General features: G+C 38.1%; 2 protein-coding genes and 1 non-coding gene across 3 annotated transcripts; 2 read left to right on the forward strand and 1 right to left on the reverse strand.

Moving 5' to 3' along the window:
* The first annotated feature begins 1,002 nt into the window (after positions 1–1,002).
* On the forward strand, positions 1,003–3,944 carry LOC112187365 (thioredoxin reductase NTRB). The gene is made up of 2 exons (XM_024326125.2): positions 1,003–2,122; positions 3,496–3,944. Exons 1-2 carry the CDS (start codon positions 1,066–1,068, stop codon positions 3,564–3,566), a joined length of 1,128 nt encoding a protein of 375 aa, XP_024181893.1. The 5' UTR covers positions 1,003–1,065; the 3' UTR covers positions 3,567–3,944.
* A 4,397-nt stretch (positions 3,945–8,341) lies between these two features.
* On the forward strand, positions 8,342–8,414 carry TRNAK-UUU. The gene has a single exon. It is a non-coding gene; the product is annotated as a tRNA-Lys (tRNA).
* A 1,252-nt stretch (positions 8,415–9,666) lies between these two features.
* LOC112187592 (3-hydroxy-3-methylglutaryl-coenzyme A reductase 1) lies at positions 9,667–12,684 on the reverse strand. Its single transcript, XM_024326456.2, has 4 exons — positions 11,553–12,684; positions 11,267–11,448; positions 10,396–10,742; positions 9,667–10,100 (listed from the first exon to the last, which is right to left on the reverse strand). Exons 1-4 carry the CDS (start codon positions 12,524–12,526, stop codon positions 9,858–9,860), a joined length of 1,746 nt encoding a protein of 581 aa, XP_024182224.1. The 5' UTR covers positions 12,527–12,684; the 3' UTR covers positions 9,667–9,857.
* Positions 12,685–24,463: the final 11,779 nt, after the last annotated feature.

Below are 24,463 nucleotides of genomic sequence, written 5' to 3' on the forward strand. Positions count from 1 at the left end.
CAAGGCGAACGGCCCAACCAGCGTGAAGTCGTTTAAATTAAGGATGACTACATGGAACGCTGTCTCCTTGGTAGTCTAGTGGCAACGCGGTGGCATTAGCTAAAGTGAAGCTATTAGAACCCACAAGTCATTAGTTTAGACTGCTGAGCCGAAAAGATCGTTGAAAACTTTAAACAGAATTTGTCAACAAGTTAAATTCATGAGGAAGAAGGCCCCATTGAAATTGATATTAGAAATTGATGTAGACATGAGTTGCATCGTTTTCCCTTTATAAATTAATAAGTCTAATAGTAACGTTTGCAACTCTATCGACAATATCAAAAATCATAAAATTGTTTAGTCATTAATTAATCCGTAAACATTCTTTTTCACTTTTATTTAATTTTTGAAGGGGACGTTGTGTATTGAGCTTTTAGCTTTCGGCCTAAGTTGATGTAGACTCTCCAATCGAGAGTCAGATTGACAATTTTGTCCAATCAACCAATAAAAAATTGACACATGTATAAGTTTATAAGAAATAAAAATATTTTCATTTACAAATCAAAGCGACCATTCCTTTATGTAGGGTTGGGTTAAGTAACACAAAGCTATTTCTTTACCAAACAAGAATAGCTTTCAATTCAGTTTAGACAACCAAACCGAAATCAACAGTGCAGTTTCAATGATTCGAGTCGGTTTTCAACAGTAAAATTTCAATAATTTGAAGCGGTTTTCGGTGCTAAAATATCCACCCCCAATGGATACTTCGGCTTCTCAGCCCAAATTGGTTTAAGTACCAGAAGCAAAGAACAATGTTACCTTCTTTAACAAACAAGAACAGAGTTTCTTACCTTGATCATAAGACAAGCACAGTCTTGGTTAGCAAGTAATTGCTCCTCCCACCTCTTGCCCTCTTGGGTGCATAAAAAAATCCCTATATTTAGTCAACTCAACAGTAACGTGTTTTCTTATGTTTTTTCCATCACCATCAACAAGCAGCAGCAAAAACCCGTTTTGATTTTTAACACATAAAACGCGTCCGGGGCGAGAATTCGGGCCTTTTAATACCCGAGATATCAGAGAAAAATGAGGTTCTCAGGCCCAAACAAGTTGCGCAGTCTACTCAAAAGAGCTCGAAGCGCCGCCGCTTCTTTTAGCTCTTCTTCTTCTTCAAAATCTTTCGCCACCGTGCCGCCCAAGTCACCTTCCGCCATGGATGAACTCCAAGCCCTGAAAACCAAGGTCTGCATCATCGGCAGCGGGCCGGCTGCGCACACGGCGGCGATATACGCCGCCAGGGCCGAGCTGAGGCCGATTCTCTTTGAGGGATGGATGGCCAATGATATTGCTCCCGGCGGCCAGCTCACCACCACCTCCGACGTCGAGAACTTCCCGGGGTTTCCGGAAGGGATTCTCGGCATGGAGCTCATGGACCGCTGCCGGAGCCAGTCGGTCCGGTTCGGTACTCAGATCTTCACCGAGACTGTTTCCAAGGTCGATTTCTCGACGACGCCGTTTAAGGTCTATACTGATGCGAAAACCGTTCAGGCCGACACCGTCATCGTCGCCACCGGCGCCGTCGCGAAGCGGCTCGTGTTCCCTGGCTCCGGCGAGGGCAAGGGAGGCTTCTGGAACCGAGGGATTTCGGCCTGCGCTGTCTGCGACGGAGCTGCTCCGATTTTCAGGAACAAACCCTTGGCGGTGATCGGAGGAGGTGACTCGGCTATGGAGGAGGCCACGTTTCTCACCAAGTACGGGTCTGAGGTCAACATAATCCACAGGAGGGACACCTTTAGGGCTTCGAAGATTATGCAGAACAGGGCTCTCAGTAACCCTAAGATCAAAGTGCTTTGGAATTCTGAGGTGGTGGAGGCTTATGGGGAAGGCGAGAAGGGCCCTCTTGCAGGTTTGAAGGTCAAGAATGTTGTGACCGGAGAAGTGTCTGACTTGAAGGTTTCGGGGCTCTTCTTTGCAATTGGTCACGAGCCTGCGACTAAGTTCTTGGATGGGCAATTGGAGCTTCATCCTGATGGGTATGTTAAGACCAAGCCAGGCACAACGGAGACTAGCGTTCGTGGAGTTTTTGCTGCCGGAGATGTGCAGGATAAGAAGTATAGGCAGGCTGTTACTGCTGCCGGGACTGGTAAGTAGCTCCTCTTGATCCCTAACTTTGCTGAAGCTATAAAGGAACCTCATTGCTGCTTAAGATTAGAAATGTATACTTTATGATGCCCTTTTTGGATTGCTTGGTGGCTTAGAGCTATAACTCAAATCAGCATAAATGTGCTTTCGTAACAAATGTTCACTTACCACTGTCCACTGGGATATATTGCACATATGTGGGATATGTTGGTGTTGCCAAACTGTTACACACGTTCAAACAATATTTTTGTATGATTAATAGTTTAGATAGTCTTCTTGTAAGGTTGTTTCACAAGATAACATATTCCTGCATTGTTCTTATTCTATCCTTTTGATTAATTAAGATAACTTAGGGGGCACTTCATTCCTTCCTTTCCATGATGGACTGGAGGCTGTTTGGTAAATATTGCTTATGTATATATGATTGCTAAGGTCATGTGGGTACCTTTCTGACATGGTGTACATATAAGTTATGTTTTTGACCCAAAGGTTATTAAAAGATCAATTGTATCTGCAAGGGCATTGTTGTTTAGTTTCTTACTCATACTAGATAATGCCGCAATCTAGGAGCATAGAAGGGCTTCGCTATTCATGATCAATATGCATTGACTGAATAACGAAGTCGAGGACAGTAGCTGACATCAAGCTCTGACTCAAGCCACCCCCTCCTCTCCTTAAGCTGAACCATATAGCAAGTAGCAGTCTAGGCTATGCAGACTAGCTGACTTTAAACTTGACTGAAGCCACCCCCCAACACTCTCCTTGAACTTGAACTGAACCACGCATGATGCATGTCTAAAGTAGGTGAACTCTCCACTGTCTCCAGATTTGAATACCATGAAATTGAATTCACCCTACCCATTTTTGGAGCCATCTTGTATATGAATTTATCTAAAGTAGGTTTATAAATGAGGTGAACTCTCCACTGTCTCCAGATTTGAATACCATGAAATTGAATTCACCCTAGTCCCTACCCATTTTTGAAGCCATCTTGTAAATGAATTTAATTCCTTATCAGATTAAGCTTGAGTTTGAGCTAGGCTCAAGTTCATGGGGTCAAGTTAGCCTCATGGTTGTTCATATACTTGAGTTGTTTGTGCTGTAAGCCCACAGTAAAAGATGAACTCTTATAGTTACACTTGAAGATGGATTTCAGTGGCTGCCTGCCTGCTACATATGTTCTGCATAATCTGATCCAACTGACCTTTTATTATATTGTTCATGACTTTCATTATATTTCACTCTGAATGAGCAACCGTATGACGCTAGATGTATTCTTTTTTGTAAATTCAAAATTGTGTTTTAACTCCATTGTCGGTGTTCTAGTCTTTATGACCTGTATGACTTAATTTCTTTCGTTCTATAATGATGCAGGGTGCATGGCAGCTCTGGAAGCAGAACATTACTTGCAAGAGATTGGATCACAGGAGGGGAAGACCGATTGACTACCTGAGATTGGCGAAGGATATAAGAGCAGCTCTTCGATTAGAAGCAAAGTTTAATGAGTGTCAGGGTGAATAAAAACTCTGATGTGGAAGGAGCCATTAACTATCTGTCATTTGGCTGCAAGAAAAGGACAGGAAAGATTTAGGGATATTTGCAGTCATCATTATTGCATTTAGCTTGACAATCCAATTGTTGAACTCGTTCATAAGTTCGCAGATGACTAAACTCATGTTATGACATTTGCAACCTTATACATCCGCATATGTTTGTTTGAATGCCTTGAGTTTTCACTACTTTCAGCATTTGTGCTTTGTGCATGGTATATCAGATTCTTGTTTTCAACTGTTCATAATGATAATGGTGTACCATTTTGGCCATTCACTTGGGCATTACCTTCTTTCCTGTTTCTGCATTTAAACATTTAGTCATCCACTCCATCTGGAAGCAAGGAATAATCCAAATATTTCAATGTTGCCCTAAAACTTCTCAAGAACTTTTGCTTGCATACATTTGAACTTTTACAAAGACTTCCAACTGAAGTAGACTCTAGAAAGAACTCAGGTCTAATCAGTCTCTGTCACCGAACTCTCTTTCATTTGTATATTCTTGGCAGTGTAGATCTAAAATTTGAACTATTTGACTTTTAAATAATCTTTGATTTCTACAAAAAATCAACATATTGTGTAAGTAAATAGTTTATTCCTGCAATTGCATCAAAACAAACAGATATTGCCTCGCCCTTTGATTAGAAGCAAAGTTTAATGAAGCTCCTGTAGTCAGATTTAGGTAATATGTATTATTAGGTGTGGGGCTGCGCTTCCCAATTAGGTTGAGTTCTAAACCCCATTTTAAAAAATTTAAATTTTTTTTAAAAAAATTAGACAACTCGTAGGTTAGAATAAAGGCCTCATCAAAAAGCCCGCGGATCAAGTGGGCCGATGGAGGCCCGCCGGCCCGGAGGGCTTTTAGCCCGGCCCGGCCCGTCAAAAAACCCGCAAAAGCCCGCCTTGGTGGGCCGAGGGCCGGCCCGCCTAAAGCCCGCAAAAACCCGGCCCGGCCCGTAGGCCCGGCCCGCCAAAGGCCCGCTAGGCCCGGCCCGTAAAAGCCCGCTAGGCCAGGCCCGTAAAAGCCCGTAAAATATTATATATATATATATATATATATATATTTGTAGTTATGTGTGTGTGTGTTTATAAATATATATACACACACACACATAGATATATATATTTGTGTGTGTTTATATATATATATATATATGTGTGTGTGTGTGTGTGTGTTTATATATATATGTATATATATTTATATATGTGTGTGTGTTTATATATATGTATATATATATTTATATATGTGTGTGTGTTTATATATATAATATATATATAGAGATATATATATATGTGTGTGTGTGTGTGTGTTTATATATATGTATATATATATATATTTATATATGTGTGTGTGTTTATATATATGTATATATATATTTATATATGTGTGAGTGTTTATATATAATATATATATATAGAGATATATATATATATGTGTGTGTGTGTGTGTGTGTGTTTATATAGAGGATATATATATAGAGATATATATATATATATATATATATATATATGTGTGTGTGTGTTTGTTTATATATATAATATATATATAGAGATATATATATGTGTGTGTGTGTGTGTGTTTATATATATATGTATATATATTTATATATGTGTGTGTTTATATATATAATATAATAATATATATAGAGATATATATATATATATATATATATATATATGTGTGTGTGAGTGTGTGGAAGTTCTTATACTTCTATTATTCTATATAGAATATGTGCATATATATATATATTCTACATATCGGTAATCGGTTGACCAATTAGATCGGGTTCAAAACTATGGTGAAATTGACTAAATTTTTAACCACACGCATAATTTATTGTAATAAACTCATCCAACGGTCGGTTTTTCTATTTTCTTTGAATTGATAGGGGTTGCTCATTGGAGTGTATGATATATAAATATAGGTTTATAAGAGTAACTAAGTTTGACCTAGTCGATCGAATTCGAAACAATAACGAAATTGGCTAGATTTTCTACAATCACCATAAAACATTACAATCTCTCCATCGAGCGGTTGGTTTCTCCGAATTCATTTTCTACTTCATGGTTGCTTTAGAATGAACCTAAACAATTTAAATGCAATGTATAAGTCATACAACTAAAGGAATAAAATTGGTATACACTAATGTGTTTGTAATTAAATTTTTTTTTTTTATCTTATGTCCACGCACATCCATCGATGGAATATATACAAACGTGATGTGAAAAAATAAGCACGTTTCGCGGTTGCCACGCCATCGGTCAACCAATAAAACATATAAGTGACTACGGTTGACCAATCCGATCGGATTCGAAAATATGGTGAAATTGGCTAAATTTTTTACCACACTCATAATTTATTGTAATAAACTCATCCAACGGTCAGTTTTTTCATTTTCTTTGAATTGATAGGGGTTGCTCTTTGGAGTGTATGATATATAAATATAGGTTTATAAGAGTAACTACGTTTGACCTAGTTGATCGAATTTGAAACAATAACGAAATTGGCTAGATTTTCTACAATCACCATAAAACATTACAATCTCTCCATCGAGCGGTTGGTTTCTCCGAATTCATTTTCTACTTCATGGTTGCTTTAGAATGAACCTAAACAATTTAAATGCAATGTATAAGTCATACAACTAAAGGAATAAAATTGGTATACACCAATGTGTTTGTAATTAAAATTAATTTTTTTTATCTTATGTCCACGCACATCCATCAATGGAATATATACAAACGTGATGTGAAAAAATAAGCACGTTTCGCGGTTGCCACGCCATCGGTCAACTAATAAAACATATAAGTGACTACGGTTGACCAATCCGATCGGATTCGAAAATATGGTGAAATTGGCTAAATTTTTTACCACACTCATAATTTATTGTAATAAACTCATCCAACGGTCGGTTTTTTCATTTTCTTTGAATTGATAGGGGTTGCTCTTTGGAGTGTATGATATATAAATATAGGTTTATAAGAGTAACTACGTTTGACCTAGTTGATCGAATTCGAAACAATAACGAAATTGGCTAGATTTTCTACAATCACCATAAAACATTACAATCTCTCCATCGAGCGGTTGGTTTCTCCGAATTCATTTTCTACTTCATGGTTGCTTTAGAATGAACCTAAATAATTTAAATGCAATGTATAAGTCATACAACTAAAGGAATAAAATTGGTATACACCAATGTGTTTGTAATTAAAATTAATTTTTTTTATCTTATGTCCACGCACATCCATCGATGGAATATATACAAACGTGATGTGAAAAAATAAGCACGTTTCGCGGTTGCCACGCCATCGGTCAACCAATAAAACATATAAGTGACTACGGTTGACCAATCCGATCGGATTCGAAAATATGGTGAAATTGGCTAAATTTTTTACCACACTCATAATTTATTGTAATAAACTCATCCAACGGTCGGTTTTTTCATTTTCTTTGAATTGATAGGGGTTGCTCTTTGGAGTGTATGATATATAAATATAGGTTTATAAGAGTAACTACGTTTGACCTAGTTGATCGAATTCGAAACAATAACGAAATTGGCTAGATTTTCTACAATCACCATAAAACATTACAATCTCTCCATCGAGCGGTTGATTTCTCCGAATTCATTTTCTACTTCATGGTTGCTTTAGAATGAACCTAAACAATTTAAATGCAATGTATAAGTCATACAACTAAAGGAATAAAATTGGTATACACCAATGTGTTTGTAATTAAAATTAATTTTTTTTATCTTATGTCCACGCACATCCATCGATGGAATATATACAAACGTGATGTGAAAAAATAAGTACGTTTCGCGGTTGCCACGCCATCGGTCAAACAATAAAACATATAAGTAACTACGGTTGACCAATCCGATCGGATTCTAAAATATGGTGAAATTGGCTAAATTTTTTACCATACTCATAATTTATTGTAATAAACTCATCCAACGGTCGGTTTTTCCATTTTCTTTGAATTGATAGGGGTTGCTCTTTGGAGTGTATGATATATAAATATAGGTTTATAAAAAATTAGTGTCTTTAAAAATTTATTTATCAATAAATTAGTATCTATATATAAATATAGATTTTTTTTGGTACAATATAGTTATATAGATCTATTATCTTTGGTTGTATTTGATCATTATCCATTGAATTTCCAAAGCTTGATTAAAAAAAAAAACTTGTGTCTTTAAATATTTATTTATAAATAAAGCCCGCAAGGCCCGGCCCAAAAAAGCCCGCAAGGCCAAGCCCGGCCAGACCCGAAAAAGCCCGCAAGGCCCGCTTTATATGGACGGGCTTGGATCCTTTGATTTTTAATAAAGCCCGGCCCGGCCCGGCCCGCAATTATTTAAAAATATGGCAAGGCCCGGCCCGAGCCCGCTATGAATGAACCGGGCCGGCCCGGCCCGGCCCGGCCCGTTGACGACCCCTAGGTTAGATGCATTATTCATTGAAGAAGCAATAATGGACCCAAATGAAGTCCAAAAAGGCATTATTCACTGAAGAAGGATGGACCCAATTTAGCAGGGTTCTCGTATTTCCATGTAAGATATGGGCCTCCGTTGCTGTCATGGACCATCATAATTTTGAACTGTTACTACCGACATTATACTTCCATAACAAGTCTCACTTATGAATGAAACGAAGTGTAAAAAGATCGACCAGCCGTCTTAGCTCAGCTGGTAGAGCGCGTGGCTTTTAACCACGTGGTCGTGGGTTCGATTCCCACAGACGGCGTATCTATGTTTTTGTCTTTTTCTAAAGCATCAGATATTCTCTCTCTCTCTCTCTCTCTGTTGTTGTTGACTTGACACTTGTTGTGGCCTGCGAAATCGAGCTGTCCCCCATTTGACATATATACTTTTACGGGTCGATTTGTTCAATCCACTGTGGACCCTTGAATCTGCCCTATTTGCTGTTGTTATGTTCTTGCTTTTGTTTTTGGGCAAAAAGAGGTCGACTCAAATCCTGTGAAAACTGTCCCTATCTCGAAGCGTGGATAAAGATCTCCACCCAACTCTTGTAGCTGGATTCGTGTTGTAATTGCATGCCTTAATTTGCTTAACACGAATTAAGAATGTTTGATCTGCTTTGTAGGTCTATGTCGACTATGTTATATGTTGCGTATGGCGAATGAATCTAAGCTGCCAGAACCCATCATTTGCCATGGGGGAGTATTTATTGTGAAACTACTCCCATCGTCCAAATCCAGTTGAAGTAAATGACCCCATAGTCCTAGAAGAGACTTGATTCAGTTGATTGTCTTGGATACCAACTCGACTCGTGAGTCGCGATGCATGTTCGAAGGCAAATGAAGATCGATGCACGTTGGTTGGTTGGTTGTGTCACCCAGCATTAATTTCTTTCAGACAATTCGCCAAATGTCATCATTAGTCTCTCATAAAGGCAGCGGCCTTCAATTTTGCTACTACATAGGGTGACTGTAAACTCAAACATCGGACTTTGGATTCGAGTGGTTTACAATTGAAACTGTCAATTTCACACGAGAATTGGTTTGTCTCACAATGAGTGCCTTGCCTATATATATATTCCTGTAGTTGAAAACCCCAAATCATAGAGAGGTTGTTGTCTCACAATGGGTACCGGTACTCAAAATATCACAGATCAAAGAACAGTTTCCAGGTTGGGTTATAACAAAGGCAAGAAAAACAAGAATCCAGCCTGATAGTGAGATAAAAATAATTAAGCCCAAGGACAAAAACCCTTTTCTGATAAATGCTTTAATTTAAATCCCTAAAATTACAAACTAAAAGACAACAAATTAACACCAAACAGATCAAAGATTACAAGCCTGCTTGCTATATATACCAGATACTTGGGGAAAGCCTCTTGTTCCTCCACCTATTCCACTTTTCAATTTGCCAGCTTTTCAATACATCTTGAAAAGACTACTGACACTATTCCACAGACGCCCTTATTTCCCTTTCTAACGTCTTTCTTTCTTTCTTTTTTGTGACTTTTTTTCCCGGCCATGTGCATTCTCTGGTAAGCTTCCTCCCCAACACATGTGACATTCCCACCAACATGTTCTTTCCCTCCAACCCCCAACCCCATCACAGTGTCCGTTTGTGATGTTATTGAAGTCTTTCTACATCTCAATCTTTTATTTTTTATTTTTTCTTTCCTTTGGGGTTTTTTACTTTATTCTTCTTTCCACCTTTAGCAGGCAAGTTTCGACACATCCTTACTAGATCTGTTGTATTTCAAGTGACTGTTAACTAGCTGACCTGCTGCAAGGGCTGACATGAGAGAGAGCTCTCCTGCTAGAACAGAACCTGCAACAATGGTGGCTAGTTTCCTTGAGTTTGAACCAGGAGAGTCCTTGCTGGCACCCTTAACTCCCAGTAAGTTCAGGCAGGCTGACTGCGATGCTAGTTGTGTTCCACCTCCAACTGTTCCCACCTGTAAGTTTTTAAAAAGCAAAAATTTGACTGAGTGAGGATCTCAAAGTGAAAATGGCACCAGTGTTTTCTTTCCCAATAGACAAAACAACAAAATCTGTGAATCGAGTCATGTTTATTGCTTATGGTTGGGAATCACACCCATGGACCAACCCTTTTTGTCCACATTCCAGTAACTACTATGAATCATTAGAGGGAGAAAATGACAAATTCACTGAGGTGAATCCATTAATGTGCAAATATACCCCAAAAGCAAGCGGTAAGAATTAGCTTTAGTTAGTTGTTTTGTTTTGTACCTCAATGGAAGGCATGGTGACTGAGACATGTAGGTCCTTTCCATCGTTTATGGCCTCCATCATGGTAATGCAGTGAGAGCTCTCCACATTCTGAGCAGGGTCCTGGCCGGTAGCTATGTACACTGCGCTGACAATGTTGCTGGCGTGGGCATTGAACCCACCAAGAGCACCGGCCATTGCAGACCCGGTAAGGTTTTTAAGCATGTTGAGCTCCACCAAGGCAGCTACATTGGTCTTCAGTACCTTCCTCACCACTTCTTCATTGATCACAGTCTCGCACACTACTGATTTGCCTCGCCCTTCTATCCAATTCACCGCTGCCGGTTTCTTGTCTGAGCAGAAATTCCCTGCAACACGGAGATAGTTTACTAATTAAATCAACAAACCTATCGGCTGTACCAATTACTAAACCCGGCAAAATTGATAGTTGGCATAAGTCGCACATCAGATCATCAAGCCAAAGCATATTGAGAAAATGTTACTTATGACAGAAGTGATGTAACTTAAGAGAGAGTGATGTGAACCGGAAACAACTAATACCATTGACTGTCGTATACGGAAATCCGAAGATTTCATCCTGTACAAGTAGCAGAATCTATTGTAAATTAGAATCTACATCCTAGTAGTTAAAAAGGGAACCGGCCAGTCAAATCCAACATAGAATTTTCCTACCAAAACATTCCTTGGAGTAGACTTTAGAGCAGGGAATGAAGTTGAATTCTTACTACTACTACTACTAGCTCCTACGTCATTAACAAGGTATTTCAATTCTTGTATGCCTTCCTTGTTCATATATATAACTCATGGCAGAACAGCGCAAGCCGTATACGATTAATTTCGGGTGATTAAAACAAAGAAATCTAACTCTTACCGGAGATGCCGATAACATCCATGTCGGGGAAGTCACTCTGGAGAAAATCCAACACATTTTGGACCCCTTTGGAGACCATGTTCATCCCCATCGCATCTCCGGTGCTGCATGTAAACCTCATGAACAGATTCTTGCCTGCAACCGCGCATTTAATGTCCTGAAGCTTTGCAAATCTACTAGATCTGTTAAAAAAAAAAGATTTAACATTTCTACCCTCAAAAACCCAGAATTCACATGGATTAATAGTAAAATATGGAAAAACACCGGTTGTGTTAAAAAAAAAAACCTGTTGAAAACGATGGCAACAGAATCGAAGTTTTCCGGGTCCTCCAGGAAGAACTTGAGCTCGGCCGCTCTGAAGGCGGAGTTGAACCTCACGACCGGAGCTCTGGTCATGCCGTCCTTGAGAATGACGCTGTGGGCCCCACCGGAAGCGTAAATGGCCTTGCAGCCTCGGTTGGTGCTGGCGACGAGGCAGCCCTCGGTGGTCGCCATTGGGATAGTGAGCTCCTCGCCGTCGAGCAGCAGAGGTCCGGCGACTCCCACCGGAATCTGCACATACCCAATCGGCATCTCGCAGCACTGTCCGAGTATAGAGTCGTAATCGAAGCCTTCCAAGGGGAGTCCCTCCAGCGAACGACTCGTCCTTCGCTGCAGGGCCTCCCGCCGTATGGCGGCGGCTCTCCGGCAGTCCCCGAGATTCGACTCCAGAGTGTGCGACGGCGTCGCTCCGGACACTACGGAATTAATTATCTCCTCGTCCTCCTGCTCGGGCCGTACCGAAACAGAAAGAGGAGGAGAGTTAGTGCCGCAGCGCTGGTTCTCGCACTGCGGCACTAACTGCGACCCCTTTACGACGTCGTTTCTGACGCGTGGCGTCCTTACGACATCGTTTCGGGGCCGCCGCGCCTTTCCAACGTCGTTCCAGGGGTCGTGGGGAGCGCGGGGGGCGACGAAGGACTGGACGAAGTCAATGCCGAAGAAGCCGAGGAGGTAGATGACGGAGGCGAAGAGGGAGAAGAGGGCGGCGATCTCGGAGAGCGTGACGACGTGGAGGGGAATGGAGGTGCGGATCTTCTCGCGCCAGCGGTGGAGGAGGAAGTAAGCGACGGAGAAGAAGAGCGTGAAGAACAAGCCGTTGGTCAAGTACAACGGCAACGGCAGCGCGTCGGACGCCTTGGGGTGATTTCTCTGGTGCTGCTTCATGGGTTCGCCGACGAAGGCGCGGGGAGGTAGTGGGGGTCGCCGGCGAACGTCCATGAAGATAGAGAAATGGGATGAGAAAACAAAGGGAAAGGGTGAAGGGGTTAGGTTGAGAGTGAATATGTAAACATAATTCGGGGGGTTTGTTAGAGTGGCTTCGATGGAAAAGCGAGGGTTTTGGACGCGTTGTTTTATAGACGAGGAGGGGAAAGGAAGAAGAATAAGGAAGAGGAGAGTGTGGAGGGAGAAGAAGGGGGTTGGCGCGCTGGATCAGAGGGTCCACGTGCTACGTGTGTCGGGTTTGTCTGACCGGATCCGATCAGGTTTCTTTCCCTCCCATCTTGCCACGTGAATATAGATAAACTAATGTCCGAAATATATTTACCGTGGAGGAAAAAAAAAACAATATTAATTTGATTTCATAGTATATGAAACAAAACTAACATATAGTACGTTACAAAGACAAAATTGAAACTATTATCTCAGTGACAATAGAATACGGCTCCATATAGTTTGAATTCAGAATCGTTTTTTATAAATTTAATTTGTCTTCGAAAAAAGACAAGATAAGCTTGTATAGAAGCTTGAGCTTGCTTCACAATTGAGCTGAGATTTTGCTTGGAAAAAAATGAATTAAGGTGAGCGGAGCTTGAGCTTCAAAAAGAAATTGCTCAAGCTTGAGTTGAACTCTGCTTGTTAATAAACACACTACATTGAGCTTGATCACATTGGCAGTCGTCTCAAATCAACTTATTTACACTCTTATTTGAGATTTTTGGAAATAATATGTTTCGTTCAACAGTAGACCAACTCCAAAAATAATAAATTAGCTCGGTAATAATACCGTTTCTGAAAATATTGTATACATGTCTTGTAATCATTAAAATATTTAACTACAAAATACCGTAAATTTTACGATCTATGATTTAAAAAGGACCAGGTTGGTCTAGACTATTGTGCAGTTTGGTGAGGACAGATAGTATTCTAATCAGGTGAGGGAATATAGGATGCGTGGTCTAAAAACACAGTTGTGACCACTCTGCACAATGGGATCATGCTTTGCCTCGACTCATTAATAACTATTACTCGTCCAAAAAAAAATTTATAACTAAAATGATAGTTGGGACCATTTTGTGTTCAATCCTTTAATGTTTTATAATGTTAAGCCGTGCGAATTAATGGGGGCAATTAGATCCTTTGACCACGCCGGCCAATTCATAAACTTGTGTTGTGTTTGTGTCGATCAGGCATGTTTTATGTTTTTTAATTTTATTTCTCTAATTATATTTAAGCATCACATCACATACAGTTAATAAAAAGTTACAATGTCCAAAATTGTACGTAATTAAGAAATAAATAGTTTGAGTAAATTCAGTTCAACCTATCTTAAAAATTGATATTTACTACAAACGACGTAAATGAAACCTTAAGGTCGAATCTTTTCGTTTTCTGTGAGATTTGACCTGTCCGGCGGTGCCGTGACATCTTGGCTAGTCTCTGGCCTCACTAACGTTTACGGTTTGCTGCCGGATGGGTGACTGATACTATTGCTCGGGAGAGTTCATGAGAGACTATGTTTTGCTCGAGGTATTGGCAGGGTGCCTCGGCGGGATTTGGACGACGTTTTTTTAGATCACAGTGGTCTTCTTGTACAGTGGTCGGCGGGTTCCGTTGGCTTCCAGAATTAGAGCGATACTTAGATCGTAGGGCGGACTGTCGTGCGCTGCATCGGGGCGACGCTGACTTCACAACAGCGTGAGCTCGGTTTGCTTGGGTCGAGGCAAAGGGGGTTGTGGCTGCAGGGTCGTGGCCATACAGGTCTCAGAGGCTGTGGCAGCGTGGTCGGCGGTACACCGGAGCTGTACAAGCTTCTGGCGGGTGCAAGAGATGGAGCCTGGGTTCGGGTCAGGCCAATCCTACTGGGCCTGGAGTTGGGCATTTTGTCTTGTTTCCTTGGGCCTTTAGTATTTTAGTTTAGTCATTTTGATTACAATAATTCCCTACTTTGTTAGGGAGCTATGCTTCTAGGTTTTAGTGAGCGTCATTGAGTCTAGTTTACTCTGCCTATTACTATGTAGTAGTTAATAGTCTATAGGCTCCTTTTATGATCATAGAACCGTCAAATGATTTGACCTAATTTATGTATCACTGTGCTACTACCATAAACTCTTTATCTACCCGTAGATGGTATATGGAGGATATGTAATGGTCATTTCTGGCCTGAGTATTAATATACCAACATGATATTATTTCCAAAAAAAAAAATTTAATATTTATTAAGCATATTATCTAATAAACGAGATGAGTTGCTGTGTTGTTGTTCTTGTTTTTTTTTTTTTTATAAATTTTTTTATGGTTTTGCGGAGGTTTTTCTTAGTTCCTATTCCTTGTAATTTTTCCTTTTTCTAATAAAATTTAGGATGTGAGGGAGGTCTTGATTCTTCCCTCACCGAGCTGCTTCAGCCAAAAAAAAAAAAAAAGTAATATCCCGATGAAGACTTAAAACATGCACTAGAATTTCACTATAAGATTGAAGATTTGTATGTTAATTATATATATCAATATATGGATGCATGAGATGGAACAAGTGCAATCACATCCCACACATGCAACAAGCAAATGAATCCATAAACTAAAAATATCAAATGAATTAGTACAAAGAAACAAGGAAAATTTGAGAAAAAGTCAAAACTTAATACCCTAAAAACTTGCTGACCTGCTTGCTAATCATGAAAACTAACCCTAATTTTATGTTTGTGTGCCTCAGCATAATTTTTGTCACGCCCCTGATTTTATACACAATAAATCGATATATAACCTCATAATTATATATGCGTGAAATGTTCAGCCATCAATACAAAATACTTAGAAAATTATTCCCTTTTAACCCAAGTACATATTGATGCCCTGAACCCACAAATTCTATATTGACTCGCCCCACAGAGTCACACAACACATGAGTTTACGAATTAAATTGTCAACAACAAAATAAAAATAAATACTCCTCAGAGCTCACTACAAACGGAAGTCTCTGTAACGGTAAGGTCACAAAATTGACTTATTACCGTTAAGCTGCAAGCACGCTACCTCAGCATCAGCCACGATCAACCTGACCTGCAGAATAACCCCTATACCATTGGAATGGTGTACCGGGTTGTCACACAACAAACCCGGTAAGCTTTTGCAAGCCCGTATGAGTAACTCAAAACAACTCACACCAATTCACGGGATGAAAGCCCGCACAACTCACGCCAAACATGAGGAAAACCTTTCAACTCGAGAATAAGGAAAACACACCATGTTTTCCCAAAACAGCACATTCTTTTCCCAAAAGAAACAATAAAGGTCACACCGTGACCAAATCATATAAATTGAAACTCTGACAATTAAATATGATAAACAAGTCCTCCCAGGACATTTAAAAGAAAGAATCCCCGAAACTCCCTTTTAAAACACATTCTCAAATCAACACAAGTCACCCCGTGACAAAATCATAATAATTGAAGCTCTGACAATTAAATATGATAAACAAGTCCTCCCAGGACATTTAAAAGAAATAATCCCCGAAACTCCCTTTTAAAACACATTCTCAAATCAACACAAGTCACCCCGTGACAAAATCATAATAATTGAAGCTCTGACAATTAAATATGATAAACAAGTCCTCCCAGGACATTTAAAAGAAAGAATCCCCGAAACTCCCTTTTAAAAACACGTACTCATGAGCATCAGATAGCTCCCCGCTACCCCCCATGATGTACTATGGCAACAAATCAGTCCAACCTAAACACACAACACAACAACACAGATTCACCACGAAGCCACCAATACATGAATACATATGTATATATATATATATCCCATAATATATATATATATATATATATATATATATATATGTACACACATAGTCAATCACTTAGAAATGCCACCAATACATGAATACATATGTATATATATATATATATGCACACACGTAATCATTCACTCAGAAATGCCATTAATATCATCTATAGTCACAGTTAATTCCATAACTCAAAAACAACATGGTAACTAGACTCATAACACAGATAAATCAATGGCCACCATCTGCAACCTATCACCGTCTGTGGCTCTTGGTTTTCATACCCCGTCTGGTCTTAGAACCAACCGTTGGTCACCATTTGCGACTCATGCTTTTCAGACCCTATCTGGTCTCAAGTCAACGTTAAGTAAGTCACACCTGACCTAAAAACGTTACGACCATCTAGTTCCGGCTTTCCCTATCCCTGCTCACCATCTGTGACCCTTGGTACAAGGACCAATACATTTAAAATGAGTCACGCTTGACTCCAAAATGTAACCTCAAACTCAATACTTTTCAAACAATAGAAAACATCTTTTCCACAATATTGATTCTATGAAAAGTCTCATTCAACAATAATATGAACCCATCATGCATATTATTCATCACACATCAACCACAAGAATATATATATATTTCACGTAAATATATATATATATATATATATACGTAGTCATTCGCTCAGGAATGCCTACTAATACCAACTATAGTTTGCAGTTAAATAATTAACGCCAAAACGATAATGGTAATTCTGTTCATTGATGAACCTTGTGAGATTACTCACCTCGAACTCCTGCTGCGTCTTCAATACAGAACCGAACCAAAACTATCACCAACAACTCATCCAAATACTTCGTCAAGTACCTAATCACAATCGGTTCCCACTTAGTAATAATTCACAAACGATTTAAGTCCGAAACCCCTGTTTTGAACTAAAATCCCCAAAGTGGCACCAATCGAGGAAAAACCACATCCGAGACCTCCCAAGGTCTCCGGAATATGTCCACGATCGATGTGGCCAAACCACAAGTATATCAGAAGCTCAAATCCTCACGGATAGAATAAATCGATCGGTATGAAACTGCAAAAATCATAACAATTCCAAACGAACTCCAAAATTTGCATATTATATATCGAAACGCCCGTATCGACGAGTAGAAGACATATAATACCAGAAACAGTCCCATACATGGCCGGAACACCGCCTGTGGCGGTGGCGCACCGCCGCCGGCCAAAACTCAATATTTCACAAAACTCCCAACATCAAAGTTCTTCATCTAAGCATGCTTGTGAACTTTCCTAACTAGCTCGAAGTCAGAAAACAAGCATAAAGGGTCGAAAACTACCTCACAAATTGTGAATAGTAATCCAATCCGAGTTGATCCAAGTTTCACGTGAATCGATCCAAACAATCACCAAGGATCGATCAACGAGGCTGCTCTGAGCTCAACCAAGAAAACTTGAAGCCTCGCCGACGTCGGAACAAGGATTTCCGACCGGGTCTGATTTCCACAACCTGTGCCACCTTGCAGCGCCGCCGTGAAGGAGAATCGCTGCTAGAGACCACCACAAAGACGACCGGAGCAAGGAGGCGAACTGATCTGGGCTCTTTTCACCGGAAGAGGTCGTCGGAGATGCAAGTTCCGATCGGGTCGGAATACCGGGTTCGGGTCGGGTCAGAAGAAAAATTTCGTTTCTGAAGGGGTCGACCGAGAGAGAAGAGAGAGAAAGGAAAATTGGTTTTCCGGAAAAGGAAACTTATGAAAATAGTAAGTTTCTCCTTTGGGAAACTTCTATTTATACCAAAATGGAAATTCCTTCCAATGGCCATAACTTTCTCATACGAACTCCGATTCTCGCGTTCCACATGTCCACGAACTCGTATCGACGCGCTCTACAACTTTATTGAAGGAAGTTTTTGGAGAATCCCAACGAATAAAAAGTCAACCTTTGCGCCACCCCTAAAGTCACACTTTCCGAATAGAAATTCGTTCGAAACACTTCCGCTCCATCCACGAGCCACGAAACCGTCCAATAACATAAAATTAATTCCGGAAAATCCTCAGAAAATAATTACGAATTTCCGGGGCATCACAATTTTCTTATAGTTTTTTTTTTTATATGAAATGAATTGAATTAGCTGAAAAATTCCAACCACTTCTAGACAACCAAAAGATCACAGAATGAGACAATTAACAAGTTAAACTAAGTACAAATCAACTAATAAAGTTGATAAAGATGATGAAATTAATTTCATACTTATTCAAAAGCCAGTCTAATTAGCAACACGGTTTAGTGGTAGGTGATGCATCTGGAATTATATAGAGAGATCAAGTAGCCTTTTTTTTTTTTTTTTTTTTGAAAATAATGGGGTTTAGAACCTTGTCAAGCTGGGAAGCTCATCTCTATGCCCATATTATTATTTATAATATTTTGCCGCATCAGGGAGGATCAAGTAGCCTTTTTATTTTCTTGATTTGAATTTCTTTTTGCTTTTTCTCATTTGACAATTCTTGTCTACAAATATACCGCAACTTTGAAAAGGTATATAACTATATATAGATATTCTGGAAAATGATATGTGTCCACTTTTTCTTTATAAAATCTAATTAACCAGCTCCTGATGATGTGAACGATTGTGGAAAGTAGAGTATATACCTAATTATCTCCTTTCCTTAAAGTAGTACTCTAAACAATTAGAAAAAAAGAGAGAGGAAAATATAATCAAAATGACCAGATCTAAGTAAAGAGAATGTCGCAGTATGATTAACTTTGTTCGAAAAATCTGACTATTTTGACGAAGTCTGCATTTTGCGCATTTATTTTTTATCATCTTTGTACGCGCAGTCGTACATTCTTAAATGTGAAAACTTATGTGCGCTTAAGGAAAGTACATATCAACACTTATGTTCGCTAAACGAAAGTACATATCAACACTTGGCTAAGTATGTACCTACGGCATACCGCCAAGCAAAAACAACATATTTCTGGTGACTGATTTGGCCACGCTACAGTCCCACCAGAGTAATCCACGGTTGCCAAGAACAAAACTTCCAATTCCGAGCAAGCTCAACCCCAGCCATGTCGGGACACACCCCCACATACTCACACAAAACCCTTTCTCAGTAAGGGTCAGCAAGCTGATGTGCATCAATAATCCCACATCAGAAATCAGACAAGCAAGCGAGGCTAAGCGCCTCTATAAAAGCTGACTCCTCATAGCATTCTATGGTAAGTATTTATTGTTTAGATATTGTTACTCTATCAACATTAATACATCAATCGACTTACACATGCATTGAAGGAGCAGAGGCCGGACACCTAGTCTATCTCTTGATGCGAGTGTACTATATTTGACCGGTGACCGCTGCTCACCTTTCTAATTAAATTAGCCATCCAACATCAAACCCACGTCCGTTATTCGATATATCTCTGCTTGATCTCCAATCTAGACATTGGTGAATGACTGAAACCATTAAACACTTTAAAGAATATCACATTTTGTCATATATAACCACATTCAGTTAATGCCTTAATGGTGAATGACTGAAACCATTAAACACTTTAAAGAATATCACATTTTGTCATATACATAACCACATTCAGTTAATGGTGAATGACTGAAACCATTAAACCCTTTAAGAATATCAGATTTTGATCATATAAAATGCCAGAATTGAATGGTTATCATTTGAATTAACGATGGTAAACTATATTATTGTATATTTGTATTGCAACTTGTGCTGTAGTTCAAACATTCCTGCAGCCACCGTTACAACAGAGCTCAACAAACCCTATTTTAATCGCTTTGTTTATCGTATTACTAATTTGCTTACTTGACAAACAAACAAGCGTATCTTCTGCCTGAGAAGAGAGAGTCATTGTAAGCATCATACCCTAAACTTCTCAACGGCTCATTTGGAATGAATGACCCCAAATTTGCACATTTTTATTTAACATTATTAGACATATGCAGTTCATATATTGTTTGATTAAACTGTTAATGAATGGTACGGTTATTTCAAATTATTTCTTCTCTATAATTTTTTTAGGAGCAACGATAAAGATATCTCATTGACAATGTGACAAAAGTTGTAAAAAAAACTCATCGCGGAAAATGATCTGACATTATACATTTCTTTATATATAACTATACTTCGATATGTGTTGGAGGGGGAGCAAATTTGCCTGTTCTCCTATGGCACTGTGGATCTTTGGAACGAAAGGAATAAATTAGCGTGGAAGAACCGAAGAAGATCCCTAAATTAGCGTGGGTTGTTAGACATTTGGAGGAGTTTGAAAAAGCTCGTTATAAGCCTACTGTGAAGATGAAGAGAGCTGTGTCCTCCCCCCCCCCCCCCCGAGTACCTCCAAATAAACATTGATGGAGGTTTTTTAGAGATGATGGTAGAGGAAGGGTTACGGTGGTGGCTAGAAATGATGAGTGGGAATGGCGGCTTTAGCTAGATTATTTGTACATGCTCACTCAGCTTTAAATATGGAGGTTGAAGCATGTAGAGTGGGTCCATTACTTGGTATTCACCAAGGTTTGACATATATTGATATTGAGAGTGATTCTATCATATTGATTATTGCCCTATAAATAAGAGGAGATGATCTTTCTGAGGTGGATCGAGTAATAGAATATTGTAAAGTTTATATGATGGCTTTTCAATCTAGTAATATATATTTGGCACATCTATAGAGAAGTAAGTAGTGTCGCAGATCATTTAGCGCATCTTGCTAGCTTTGGTATGCTTAATGATGTATGGTTAGAGTAGACTCATGCAATTATTTAGGACGTTCTTTATGAGGATATTTGTCATTCTTCTTATATAGCTCAGGGTTCAGGTTTTATGTCTCTTTGATGCAAAATTATGATTTAATAAATGGAACCGGGCGTGGGACTGAGCTGGTTTTTGGATTAATTGAGTTGGGATTTAAATTGATTATCAATCCTCAGTTGGAATGACCTCGTACTTGCACACTATACTAACGACGATTAGTGTGCTTGCAAGTTTTAATTAAAATTTCACAACAGCTTCTCCCCAATGAATAGATGCAAGGTCAGAATGGATATGAAAATAAGAGATTGCCACAGGCTGAGAAGCAAACCACGACCTGATACAGGGCACGACAGAAGCTATGCGTGAGAAAACCGACATTGACAGTGGTACCGAAACAATACTCTATTGATGATGGAGGAAGGTATAGAGAGGCTGGAGGTGGCGCTCTCCCAACCCTAGAAGAGCAAGCCCTCTAGGTATTTTCATTTTGATTCTTACTATTGGTAGTATTTGTTTTTGCGATTAATATTGGGAGAGAAATGTTCATGATTTTTTTGTGTTGTTTACTTTTCATTGCGGCACACTTAATGTATTTGATGAAATGTCATTAAGAATTTAGTTTGTATAATGGTTTGTATTAATTGCATACCTAATATAGAAGTTCATTCCACTATACCATACAGAAATGTTCATGGTTTTTTTTGGTGTTATTTACTTTTCATTGCGGCACAATCAATGTATTCGATAAAATGTCATTAAGAATTTAGTTCGTATAATGGTTTGTATTAGTTGCATACCTAACATAGAGATTCATTCGACTATATCATACTTATTATACATATATGAACTTGCGTAAAACACCAGACTTTCAAGTGACAGTTGGAAAAAGAAAAAAAAAAAAAAAAGAAGAAGAAAGAAGTAACTAGCAGACTTGAATTTTAAGTTCCAAAAATTTAATGCAATATCAGCTTATTTTATTTTATTTTGTTCTTTTATGCTATGAGTTTCATTGGTTACCTAGTCCAAAGTTATGATATTTAATGATGTTCATGATTATGAGATTTGTTGTTTTATGCGATTAGTTTTTTCCAGTACCTTCAACATGTATACAGTTTTAGATATTTCATTGCTATGTGATTTACTGGTTACTTATTCTAGAGATATATTATTCAATGTTATGGCTATAAAGTATGTTTAATGACATGACTATAAGGTAGTAAGCGTGATTTCCAAGTTCTAAAAATTTAATTCCTACTGACTTTTTTTATTATTATTTTTTATGCTATGAATTCCATTACTTACTTATTCCCAATATATGATATTTAGTGATGTTCATGACTATGAAGTAGATTATTTTATGCTTTTTTATGCTACGAGTTTTTTCCGATACCATGTTAAGAGGTATATAGGTTAGATTCCTCATTGCTATGTGATTTGTTAATTACCTACTCTAGATGTTTTTTTTTTTGAAGAATATATAATTTCATTACTTATCTATGGCTAGAAGGTACGTACATCAGATGGTCTTACCAAAATCATAAATGGCACAAGCCACCAAGCAAAAGATAGATAATCCTCATTGTTGACAAATGTGCTCCATTATTGAGCCTAAAAAAAAAAACAAAAAAAATCCTCACTACCTACCTCCTTTTGAGTGGTAACCTAGTCGCCTAGAGAACTCAATTGATGTACAACTAGAGGAACTAAGATGCAAGTAGTAAAAAACCATACTTCTAGTGATAGGTGAGAAGGGAAACTTAAAGCTTCCCTTTGCCCTTGTCTTTAGAGCTAGGATCAGTACCAGTAACTACAGGGTAAGTGAGTTGCAAAGTAGCAACATTCAACTTCTTGCTAGGGAGAGGATTCTTATTCGCCACTTGGGAGTGGCCTGCCCAACTTCTTCTTCAACATCACCAGAGTGATATCAAATTACCTATTCTAAATGTATGTTATTTAATGTCATGGATACAATGTATTTTAATGTCATGATTAGCTATAGAGAAATTTTAAATACACACCCCTAATCACTTAATACACATCCCTATTATTTTATATTTCAAATTAGATTTTGTAGGTAGGTTAAATGACCAAAACAGACATCTATGCATTAAAAGAAAAAGAAATAGTCATATTTTCATTATATTAAACTATTTATGTATAAATTGTTAGATAAACACAACAAGTTTCTATACATGGCCTCCTAATTTAATACAAGAATAAAGTTAGAAACTATCTAATTTAATTTTTTTCTTATATAAATTGTAATTAAATGAGGTTAGAAACCATAATATTTAGAATTTCAAAATCAATGACATTAAATGTTTTTAAAACGGATCCCATTTTTAGTTAATTTCCTCTTTTTTTCTCTAAGAGATATGATTAATCCATTTATTTTCTAATATAAAACATCACGGGTGAAAAAACTTTGTAATTGTTAATTTGTTTGGCCCCTCTAAGAGCATCTTTAGCAGATTCTCTATTGTGGCTCCTTAACTATTTTGAAGAGCATGTTTAACTTTTTATCTATTTTAGCAGCTGCACCAGACTCCTAAGTGGCTCTCTATTATAACTTTTAGCTATCTCGCTTTTCAATATAGAGAGCGGGATGAAGCTCTCTATAATTTAAAACATTCATTTTAAGTTATTTTATGTAATTTAGAAATACATTTAAACTATTTAATATTCATTTAAAAAATAATATAAATTCAAAATTAGCTAAAATAGAGAGCAATGATGTAGACGTAATTCTAAAGTGGCTAATTAAAATAACTTTTTAGCTAATTTAGCTAAAATTTGACTTTAAAATGGCTAGCATTGCTAAAGATGCTCTAATGACAACTTTGTAGTTCTGCCATTGTGAAGAAACTACTGATATAGTTTTGGTTAAATGTTCAACTCATAATTTTTATACTTGATTAACATAGTGTTTGGTTGATGAGAACTCAAATAATACAAAACCTATTTATATGCATCTATTTAAAGTGAACAATAATAAATCTTTATGGATTTCTCAATAACTAACACAAGTAATCAATATGGTCATTTACAAAACTTCAATTAATATACTAGAATATACTAATCATATTAAATAGTAACCTTAATATAGTCAAATAATAGGATATTTCATGATTTTTGAGATTAAAGATATTTTAGGCACTTTGGGTTGTGTATTTAGTAAAATATTAGAATGAGAAATTAAATGAGTGGTGTATTAAGTATGGAGTGTGTATTAAGTAATTAGAGGTGTGTATTTAAAACTTTTCTTAGCTATAAGGTAGCAACCTTTCAAGTTCTAAATATTTAATGCCTACTGGCTTTTTAATTTTTTTTTGTATGCTATGAGTTTCATTGAAGAAATTTAAA

Source organism: Rosa chinensis, chromosome 2 (assembly GCF_002994745.2).
Source record: "Rosa chinensis cultivar Old Blush chromosome 2, RchiOBHm-V2, whole genome shotgun sequence".
NCBI classification, from domain to species: domain Eukaryota; kingdom Viridiplantae; phylum Streptophyta; class Magnoliopsida; order Rosales; family Rosaceae; genus Rosa; species Rosa chinensis.